The sequence below is a fragment of the Carassius gibelio genome, chromosome A16, assembly GCF_023724105.1.
Source record: "Carassius gibelio isolate Cgi1373 ecotype wild population from Czech Republic chromosome A16, carGib1.2-hapl.c, whole genome shotgun sequence".
Taxonomy (NCBI): domain Eukaryota; kingdom Metazoa; phylum Chordata; class Actinopteri; order Cypriniformes; family Cyprinidae; genus Carassius; species Carassius gibelio.
Window position 1 is genome coordinate 4,451,902 of NC_068386.1, and position 12,041 is coordinate 4,463,942.

At 35.5% G+C, this 12,041-nt stretch overlaps 1 protein-coding gene across 6 annotated transcripts in view; it reads left to right on the top strand.

The window, feature by feature from the left end:
* The first annotated feature begins 1,934 nt into the window (after positions 1–1,934).
* LOC128031042 (ras/Rap GTPase-activating protein SynGAP-like) overlaps positions 1,935–12,041 on the top strand; it is a 101,517-nt gene continuing 91,410 nt past the window's right edge. For 4 of the 6 annotated variants that reach the window (XM_052619244.1, XM_052619249.1, XM_052619247.1 and 1 more), the window contains exon 1: positions 1,937–2,273. In XM_052619244.1, coding sequence (XP_052475204.1) covers positions 2,252–2,273 — 22 coding nt within the window. In that variant the 5' untranslated portion in view covers positions 1,937–2,251. Of the gene's footprint in view, positions 2,274–12,041 lie in introns of all 6 variants that reach the window. The other 2 variants (XM_052619246.1, XM_052619250.1) reach the window with 2 other exon arrangements.

Below are 12,041 nucleotides of genomic sequence, written 5' to 3' on the forward strand. Positions count from 1 at the left end.
CGTGATCTGTTCATATCTGTACTGTTGTGTAAACTCGGAAATTTTGTTATTAGAATGTTCACATGGTTGACCAAGCCTTGTAGTGTTTTACAGTGGGGAAACTAGTTATGGTGCTGCAGGGGGCGGGTCTAGATGAAATATGGCGGGAAACTAGTCTGCGTTGGGCCTACAGACTGCAGTTTCAGCAGTTTTATAAGATCATTATCACACTGTGCCACATGTATCTCATAAACTTGGGTATGACATATGCAGACAGTAGGATGATGATGACACTAGTGATGCAAGTTATTATTGAAGTATAAAACGTCATCAGCATATGCTATAGCTATAGTGGTAAACATAATGAGCAGGACAAATCACAGTTTTCCAGTTTTTACTTTTTATGTGTGCTGAAAAAAAAAGGATGCTGCAAAAGACGAAGGGAACATAATTTGAGTTTAGAAGTTTTAGCGCCATGTCGCTTTGATCAACAGGTAATTTAATGTTGTTTCATTTCAGTGGCTGGTCAGTAGATGCAGGTCGTAGCACACTTTGCGATGATCATGCTGAATTTCTGAAATTATAGCTGGCTATCTTTGTTCCCAAGACCTCTTTGAACCTCTATGAACACATTTAGGGTGAATTGTACTAAATTGGGACATAGCCTAATGTGGGACACTTAAGGTTTTGTGTTTGTAGCTCCCCCATAAATACATGAAGGCCAGTTAGACTTTTGGGTTACCAAAGCTGGGGACACATCCTGTTTTTTTTTGTGTTTTTTTTTTGTGGTATTAGTTGTGGATTTAATGTCTTGGTTACACATCAAAATGTCACAGAAATCTGAAATGCAAAAAAAATTCCCACATTAGGGCAATTCACATAATCCTGGAATAAAACTACAACTCTAACTCTCTTAGCTTCCTGCTTTCCATATTTGGAACATGCAAAATGATTGACAAGCAGAGAGTGACTCTCTTGATTGGCTAAATGAAGTCTTTCCATAAAACAAATGCTTACAGCAGCAGTTTGTGTGTGTGTGTGTGTGTGTGTGTGTGTGTGTGTGTGTGTGTGTGTGTGTGTGTGTGTGTTTTATATGCGACTGAATCTAAAATTTAAAAGGTACCAAAATATTTTCATGTAGATTATCCATTATTGTGAAAAATGTATTATTAACGTTTTCTAATCAATTTAATACAGCACTGTTAGATGTATTGTTTATATATTGACTATTTATATTTATTTATTTATTTACTTATTTTTTTTCTAATCTTTTCCACATATCCCAGTTTGGTACATTTAAGATGTTTGAGTTCATTTAAATAAGGGGAAAAAAATCTTATTTTTACATTTTCTGAAGAAATTTTAAATGATTCATTATTTTATAAAACCCACCGATTTGGTTGCATGTTGTTTTCTGGTTGTGTTCTTGGTGGTTGTACTAGATGGTTGCTTGCTGACTCAAGTCAAAAGATTCCACTCCTCTCTGTAATATTCTGGCATCAGATATGGACCATCCCTCTTTCACTGTAAGTCTATGACTTTTTCGAACATTTTTTCAACTAAAAATTATGAAGCTGATCACCTTAAAGTAAAAACATGTATTTTCAACAAAGCTGCATATGCTTTATTCAAATCCCAATAAGCCTATGAGCAATAGGCTAGTAATAGTGATACGCCTACTTTTCCTCAGCTAAAAAAAAAAAAAAGTTTATATTTGAGGTTAAATTCTGTAAGATTTCCCATCGAGGTTCAAATGAACTGTCCACTCAATGTATGACTTAAAACAGCGATGGCATCATAGAAATATACTCAAATGTAGCATACATCACAGTGATTACCATATCCGTATTCGGTGGTATTTAATAGTCATGTGACTCTGTAGGGAAATTATATCACGTTACATTAACAGACATACACACAGTGCATTTAGATCGATCTACACTGGTAAACGCGCGCGCTCCCTTCACCGCCCCCTTCTCTCTCTCTCTCTTTCTGTCTCTCTCTCCCTTCGTTTTCCTCTTCTTTATCACTCTTGTTTTGCGCGTGTGAGATATGTGATGTGATACACGGGCTGTAATCATTCTAATGGCTCTCGTCGACCATGGACGATGATTTTGTTTCGGTTTTTCCATTCGCATCACGGGAATATCGCTCCGGCGTCGACGCAGTCCATGAGCACTAGGGCTTTTTCGCTTCCTTTGACTGCTGAAGGATATTTTTGCATGTCAAGAGACTGAAGAGACCCGGAGAACACGTTCAATGCCGTTGGAACATGTCATATGTTCCCTTTCAAGGTAAGAGGACTGATGGATTTCTGCTGCATCCCCCGTGTTCCTCCCTCAGCGTCCTCCTGCGCTAGAGTACCACTGATGCTGATGCTGATGCTCTCAGTGATGCAGGTGGAGGACTGCTGTCATTTTATCACTCCAAGTCAGGCACTTTCTGTGTTCCCGTGAGGGAAAGATACCCTTCTGCCCCCGTTTTACAATCGGTTTAAGTACCTGTAAACCGTGCAGGGTCTCTAATGCAAGTCCACCCCACTGTATGGTAGATCACTGGTTAGAGGAATTATCTCGAATTGTGTGAGATAGAGACGGCTCAGACGCTCACTTCGAGAAATATCTTTTCATTTGGATACTTTTTGTGTCTGTGCTCCGAGTTTTGTGAGGTAATTGACTGGGAGATGTCACTGCTTTAAAAGGAATGAGCTTAAAGCCATTGGTTCCGTTCGCCTCTGTGACTAAATCCGCAATAGAAGGCGCATCAGTACTTCAACAGTCACTTAATCGTTTTTAAACAGAACATTGCTGTTTTATACACTTGAGTGAGGTGCACTGACTATCCCATTCATCATTTTGTATTCATTTAATATCAATCGGCGCTTAAGTGGTTTTGCATTTTGGTATTTTATGAGAAGAGAACTTAATATTTTTGAATAATGTCAGTTCAGCTTTTGAATATAAGCGCAGCAGGTTATGCTATTGCATAATGTTATTGAGGAACACTTGGAAATGAAAAAGTGAAAGATGACTAAGTAACTTGACCTCTGGCAGTTCAAAGACATTTTTGAAAAGTCTGAAAAGTGATTTTAAAGAATACATGTGCCTGATTTGTTTTGCAAAGAAACTTCCATAGAGGTCTCTCTCTCTCTCTCTCTCTCTCTCTCTCTCTCTCCTGATGTTTGTTCCATCTGGTAGAATAATTGTTTTGGAGTTACCTGAACACTTTTTACCATAGACCCAGTTCCGTATTATTTTTATGAAAACTAGTCTGTAAAAATACGGGCATTCAATGGCTTGGCTATTTTTTGACAACAAGCCAAGTGTTCAACTGATGAAACATATTAACAATAAATAAATAAAGAATAATAAATTGTGTGAAATTGTTTGACAATTACGTCATTTAGGTCCTTTACAGTGTGTGCAATTATAAAAATCAATCCCTCACAGCCTCTTTCTGCCGTGTTAAATTCAACATGGCGTCTCAGGCTGTACTAATAGTCTCATCATGTGAAAATAACACTATAAAGCTGACTTCAATAATTTTGTTGTCTGTTATTAATGTCCACAAACATTTTGAAGTGTGTAACTGCATTTTCACCGTACGGACAGTGTGTTTTGCTGTAAAGACTATGGACTCTGTAAAAGAGAGCTATTGGTAAAGAAGGAACATCAGTTTAGTTCCATGTAGCCAGAAATGGACTAAATATTTGGTTTTGATGTGCTCTTAAGGTGGAGGTTTATCCAAAATAGAGACTATATATTGTTCCTGTGGCTCAGTGGTGGAGCATTGCATTAGTAGTGCAAAAGGTTGTGGGTTCATTTCCCAGGGAACACACATACTGGTAAAACATGTATAGCCTGAAAGCACTGTAAGTCACATAGTGCATCAAATAATTGTGCTGAAGTTTATATAGTCTAAAATGTGTGTTGACTGGAATGGAAAAGACAGCTCTCCACATGTGCGCTATTTCCAGGTAGACAGTTTATCAACCTTTTACTCCATAAGCAATGGCATTTTGCTGGATTGAGGAAGTTCTTTCCAGTTATGTGTGTAATTGCATCAGGCATTGAGTAAACAGACAGTAAGTAGGACTAGTCAAGTTCCACAAACTTTTATTTGCATTCTCATTAGCATAGTCATGATATCGGGCAGAGAGCTCATGAATAAGCACCTCAGATGCAGAGCTTACCATGCAATTTTCTCATTATTGACATTTCAAGATCTCTGAATTCTCCATCGGGACTGTTTCAGCTACTTTACTCGTATTTACTAATATGATTTTAGTAGGATTTGGGACTGGCATGTTGCTAAGATAACTACGCAATACTCTAATAAGCACAACACTACACCGCACACTAAAATATTGGATTAAATAGTCAATTCCAATTAGATTCTGTATTGTTCTTCAGTATTGAAAGAAGCAGTACAATATCAAGATGATGCCTTAAAACGAGTATAGGTAGTTCACTATGTTTTGGAACAGAGCTTCTGACTCATTTTGGCTGCAGCAGTGCAGAATAAATCAAGTTCACTGTACTATGGGGTTTTAATATTCACTAGGACCACATAAGAAGCCTGCAAGAATCAAGAACATATTCCCTAATAAAGTCAGCCTTATAGTAATTTAATTATACTCAAATGTTTAGCCTTTAGGATGACTTGACGGGCTTCTGTTGAAATGATGGTCTTCCCATTTTGATTGGTTTTTAACTATTCATGTTGCTAGAGGGTTATATAGGGCCAGAAAACGTAAAGGCAGAATAGAACCAATGATACTGCATTCAACAGTCATTTTCAGTGGTATGAACGGGGTTAATGGTAAATCTATGCGGCTATTTAAGTGTTTGGTGTCTTTTTCTTCATTTATTTTTAAATTCAGCAAGGATGCATAAAATGTATTAAAACAAACGAAACACCATTCTTTCACATTTCCTATTCATCAAATAATAAAGAAATGTGTCATAGTTTCCACAAAAATATGAAGCAGAACTGTTTTCAACATTGATAATAATAAGAAATGTTTCTTGAGCAGCAGATCAGCATATTAGTATGATCTCTGAAGATCATGTGACACTGAAGACTGCAGTAATGATGCTGAAAATTCAGAATAAATTACATTTAAAAAATATTATTATGTTAAATTATAATAATAATTCACAATATTACTGTATTTCCATTAAGTAAATGCAGTCTTGGTGACAATTAGAGACTTCTTTCAAAAACATTTAAAAATGAAATACCTATAAACATGTGATGAATTAGTGGTATTTTAAGCTGTAAGAATCCTGCATTTAAAACGGTGAAAAGTGAATCTACTTTATCAATGCTCTGCACATCGTAATGAGAATAAATGCAGTGAACGGAACATAATTAGTGTTTTTGCTAAGGCAAGCATCGTTTTTATTGTTGCTCATACTGAGAGGGATTTGAACAAACCTCTGCCCTTATTAAACTTCGATGAGTTACTCATCCTGTGGTCTTGAGATTATTGAGAAGAGGTGTGCTATTACTTTTGTGATGTACGATCACTGGCGTGCAGTTTTTACCCATCGTCTATAGACCATATTTAGGAACCTACAGTATCACAGAGGAGGTGAAGCCATATAGTAATGTGCTAAAAACACTCGGAACATGTTAGCAACTGCATAGAAGTGACGTGGCAACCACCAACAACAGCCTGGCATTGTGTCTTGACTTGGTAAGGTCACCATTCACATTTTATTCAGAAAATGTACTAATCTAGTTGTTTGCATTATTTTAGTATAGTTAAGAGAAGAATGAAACTGCATGTTGATGCCTTTTATTCCTGTAAACTCTTTTAAATAAAGTGGCTGCACTGTGTTGCTAACAATAAAGTTATTTATGGGAACAATATCTTTTTTAAATTAAAAAGAGTGTGATAATACTTTTATTCAGAATTTAAAATGTTCTACTTGCTGAATTTTATTTAATCAGCATGAAACATCTACATATATTAATTAGAGTGACTGCATTAAATTGAACCAAATTTTACAATGTGCACTCTTAAAGGTCACGTTTGTTTTTGGTTTTTAAGCTTTGATTGTGTTTACAGTGTGCAATATAACATGTGTTCATGTTTCGCGTGTAAAAAAAACACAGTATTTTTCATCTGTATACCGCTGTTTTCACTGTCATAAAAACGGGCTGATGACTTCCTTGTTCTATAAAGTCCCTCCTTCAGAAATACGTAACAAGTTCTGATTGGGCCAGCGGTTCCTGTGTTGTGCTTCGACAGCAGCTGAGTGCACGCAGCCCTCCTGGTAACGCGATTGGGCTAGTTTTGGAGTAGTTTTGAGAAGCAAGGGGGAAGGATTTATTTGGAAAACATGGCAATCCTGATCTGAACCATAGACAGTAAAAGAACGCACGTGCTGGAGATGTACTTCTAATCACAGAATGCCTTTACTGACGAGATGCGCATGAAAATCACGTTCGATTTTTTTGCACAGCCCTACCATCTAGTTAACAAAGCTAAACAGCGTTGCCCTTTGTGTGATAAGTTACAGAAACTGTTAAATGCACCAACTACTGGTTGTGGTCCATATACAACGCCTTCTCCAGACAAAGAGGGAACTGCTCCATCTTTCAAGAATAATCTTTGTGCAAATCCGGCATTAAACTGATTGAGATTGAGGAAGCTGTCCTCAGCAAAATGTGCTGCACATAGTTTTACATGTGGATTATAATTTTCGGGAACCGAGTTAAACATAAATTGTAACCATTAATCTCCAAGGACAGCGTCCCTGGGAAGCCCAAACAAAGATGATTGGACTCCAAGATGAAAATAACAGTGTTTCGACGACATGGCGACAAACACAACTCTTCCTCTTCTCCGTCGGAGCGCAACAAGACCACGCCCACTTTTTTGTGTATTCTTGTGGGCAGAGGTTAGTCAAAAAACGGTTTTAGTGACGACATTACTGCAAGAACTAGAGGGATGTAGTCCAAACGGGTCATTCGTTTTAGGCGAATTCTGTTAAATATAATATCTCCTTTGGCATTGAACTTTGAGCTTTAGAATTTTACAGATATTATTTATACTCTAACAACAACATTACACACAAACTAAAGTTTGAAACATGGGATCACGAAGAACGGGACCTTTAAGAAATAAAGGTTCCAAGAGTGAGTTTTTTTTTTTCATGGTTGCAATGGAAGCAGCATTCTGGTTTCCTCAGAAAACCTTACGGTGAACAGTTCTTAAAACAGCCATTTTTCCCCCCTGAACATTTTCACATTCTAGAAACATTTTGTGTGTTTCATTAAGAATGTAGCTGCTAGGATTAAAGAAATGAACACATACTGACAAACAGCATCATTTAATTAAATATTTCACTTCAAAAGAGAAGATGCAGGAGTTATGTTTGATGCAGTGAATCTCTTATTTAGGTGAACCATCTTAAGCGCACTAATTCACTAAAAGGAATCAGAATTTCTAATGCTGCATATGACATTATGGTGCAAAATCTAGCTTGTTTATGGAAAAACTAGACTATTCTTAAACCAGCTAAGCTACATTCCTAAAAATAAAGGTCCCAAAAGGTTGTTTTCGCAATGTTACCATAGAAGAGCCATCTGTGGTTCCCCAGAGAACCGTTCACTAGTGCCACGCTACTGAAAAATGTAAATACTATAGTTAAGTCAGTAGTATCACTACTATTTTAGTTCTTCACACACATAATGTAGGCCTGCTAATATGAGTAATACTTTAAACTTTTTTCCATTAACTAGCCTGTGAGGGGATTTGAACTTTTCCTCTGTGTCAAATTATATGCCGATGTAGCAGCTTATGAGATAATTGCATAGAAATTAGCAGAGTAATATGAACCCACACAGTGGCACCTTACACAGAGGAGCTATTCGTGCCATGTAAAGCCAGCGGATGTGAGTCCATGCATTAGTTCTTACTCGAGACGGCCATCAGTGAGAGTTATATTTAAAGCTCTTATGCTGAGAGCATCGGCCAGCTGACACTGTTAAACTACAGCTGTGCCTCAGCAACTTTTAGTGAAGAAGAACGGACCATCCGGTCGCAATTCTCCAGATACAAAACATGATGGACAGATTTTAGCACTTTGTTTTTCAGATTCAAGTTTAGACTCTCTCACTTTCTGCTTTCTGACAAGGTCTACAGTAAAACTGAAAACCTTCACCATGCAAGTACTGTATAAGCATGTAAATGCTACTAGCTATGCTACACAATGCAGTACTGTAGCTGCAAAATGTAAATTTTCTGAGAAAATTTTAATTCAGCAATTAGAGAAATTTATTTGGCAGAAAAACATCTACATTAATATGGAGCTTAATTTTACAAAGTATCTGCTAAAATTCGAATACAGAATTTTCACTAAGATGAACACAGTGACAAACAGTATCATTTTATGAAAGATTTATGAAAGAGAAGATGCGAATAGAATGCAATGCAATGCAATGCAAATATAAAAAGTGGCTACATGAGAAACATCAATGTTAATTTAAAAATGTTTAACTTGTAATTGTAAGGAAAAAACTCAGATAGTACAAAATTGCATGATATAAACTTGAAATTGATGAAAAAAATCTGAATTGTGAGATATAAACTTACAATTGTGAAGAAAAAAGTCAGAATTGTGATAAAAATGTCAAATTTTCTTGTTATTGAAAAGCTAGCTGAGTTAGTGTCATGCTAACATTTAGCCTTCCAGACACAGGTCTGTTTAGACTACAACATTTTTCACTTGCTTTCTGATCTGAATACAAATGCTACTAGCAATGATATAATGCAAAAGCTATGATTATATTTTCCAGGAAAAGCTAATGCATCATTTGTTTGCAGATGGTGCTTGGTTTATATCGAATTAAATGACATTCAGGCATTTTAAGTGTGGCTTAAGTGTCTGAATACTTCGGGGTTCTTTTGCGTCCGAAGGATTTCCGAGCAGCAGATACTGTGTAAATCATTAATTTTTTGCAGTCGTATCTCCAGTGATGAAGAGTATTAGCACACAGAGACAGATGACAGATGCAGTAGGTAGGTGGAGTGTGGCAGACTGCCTGTTTTCAGGCTCTTGCTTACTGATGCAGTGATAAAGAATGAAGCGTACTGTAATTGACTGTAATCAGCTCTACACATACACACACAGCCAGGCCAGTACAGAGCCAATGGACCCTGTTACAGAAACCCACCATACGGCTATTTCATTACAACATTCATGAACTGCTTACAAAACCATTTCATGTGTTAGAATTCATATTTATGCAGGCTATGATGCTGTTTGTAGTATTTTGATGAACAGGTAAAAGAAGACAATCATGTTAGGACTTCTTTCAAAGAATATATATGTGTGTGTGTGTGTGTGTGTGTGTGTATATATATATATATATATATATATATATATATATATTTAAAAGAAAATAATAAGTTTGATGTTATGAGGACATTGAAATATTAAATAACTGACTCTTATGTTGTACTAAAGCAAAAGGTAATTTTAAAATATTGTCTGGGTATTTCTGTGCTGTTAGATGTATAAACCTGGGGAGAGAGATTTTAATTTCCATTTAAATATATTTGTGCATCACTTAGAAATTAGATTAAGATTATTAAGAAATATTATTATATTTATTATTAAATAATTACAGTTAAAACTATGGCTCTCAAAAAAATATATAATTTGATTTTATAATAGCACTTAAATATTAAATAATTGTAATTTATGTTGTAATTACTAAATACAAAGGAAATTATGAAAATATGGAAGATATTTCCTGTACTTTTAACAAATATTATTTATTATAATATTCTATTTAATTTAATTTTATCGTAATTTATTTATGTATCATTTGTGACCCTGGAGCACAAAACCAGTCTTAAGGCACTTGGGTATATTTTTAGCAATAGCCAAAAAAAAAACATTGTATTGGTCAAAATTATCAGTTTGTCTTTTGTGCCAAAACCATTAAGATATTAAGAAAAGATCCATGAAGGATCCTTCATGATGTTCCATGAAGATATTTTGTAAATTTTCTACTGTTAATATATCAAAACTTAATTTTTGATTAAGCATTGCTTAGAATTCATTTGGACAACTTTAAAGATGATTTTTTCAGTATTTAGATTTTTTTTTTACATCCTCAGATTCCAGATTTTCAAATAGTTGTATCTCGGCCAAATATTGTCCGATCCTAACAAACCATACATCAATGGAACCTTATGTATTCATCTTACAGATGGCGTATAAATCTTAATTTTGAAAAATTGACACTTAAGCCTGGTTTTGTGGTTCAGGGTTACAGTTGTGTTACTAAAGTTTAATACTTTGTGTCAAGAGATTTGTCAACTCCCTAACCCTAAATAGCCCATAGTCGATAATAATAAGGATGCTTTTAATCTTGAAGACTAAAATCCTGTGTGTTTTTATGAGCTCTGAATAAATAAAGCTCATGGGAATTGTGCATTAATATTACAGGGCTACATTAGTGCAGTGATGGAGCGCTGTCTCCACAGAGCTGAATTTCTTTCATAAGAAGACTCACATGGCTCTAATTCATGTCAGATTTCCATATTTTCATAAAAACACTCAGGTGCATTGGGAGTGGAAAGATATTAGAAACATTCATTATCCTTTGAATATTATCTTAAGGAATTAATCAAATCTGTAGCCGTAAGGATTTATTTTTGCAAACTCTGTTTGAAATGACAATTCTGTCAGACATGCTGCTTTTTGCGGAATTACTGAGATCACGTGAATTATATTTCTACAGTATCCAAATTATTTATAGTGCATTGTTTATTTGCATTTCAACCAAAATTTAGTATGTTTGAGTTTGTTTCCATTAAACTGTTACTTTAAATAATGCATGCATAAGGTAGTGTTTAAAACGACTAATGTGATGCCTTTAAATGAGTTCAGGAAAGATAATAAGCATGCAAGATCCATCAGTAAAGCACTGGGGCTCTTTGCACAGTCTGTGCTATTGCATGTCTGCAACTCTGCATTTACAAATGATTTGATAATGAGGTTTCTCTCATGCTTTCATGTCAGATTTTCATTCATATTTTCAGCTTTCAGACATTTCTCCCATACTCTCGGGCTGGTGAAGATTTACATAGATTAATCCAGATAGGCTTTTCCACAGATATCATATTTTTGTTCATGGTACTTGCAAAAAAAAAAAAACCCTACTGTCTGAGAGCTTGAAGTCAAAAATTTCAGTTACTATTCACTGACATTCAAATGTTTTCACAAGCTGGTTTGAGATAACAACATCTGGCAGTGGTGCTTATGACGGTTTAGTGGGATTCTCTCAAAAGCTCTGGGTTTGAGATTGAAGAGAGTTACAGTGGAGGGCTTGTGCCTATTCCAGTTTGTGTAACTCAACATGGCAGTAACCCTTGAGGTTGTGCTTGTGCTCTTTCTTATCATGTAACATGATGACATCCCTCCCTCGAGTGGAAGCGGCACTGTGTGAAGCTGCGTTCACAAACTAGTTGAGTAGTCCAGGGATTTTCACACTTTTTGTATCCAAGGACTATCTAATGGTCCCCCTTAAAAAATAAAAGTAGCTATGTATTTTAAAACCCATCTATGCTATCTGAGAATTTTTTATTTATTATTATTAAGTATTATTTTTAAATATTATTATAAATTATTTTTTTTATACTATCTATCTATCTGTACAGTAAAATACAGTATATATATATAGTGTGTAACTACATAGATTATTAAATATATATAAAAATGTTATGCATTGCATCACATCTTTTTAACCCTATTGTGTTTTTAAGACACCATGGCAAGTAAAATAATTTCGTTTCCTCAAACGATTTGAGACCCTGCATTCTGAAACACATCCATCTGTTTTTAAACACTTCTTACGTAACCGTCTCCTAAGAAACTTGTGTGATTGGAGTCAGGTAAACCAGACACCAGCTTAATTATACAAAGCTTTCTGAGACAGATTGGTTGACTAGTCATTCAGGCTATTTGATTATAAAAATATGTAGTTTACTTTGCACATCCCTAAATGCACATACACGGTGGTAGTGTTGCGATCAG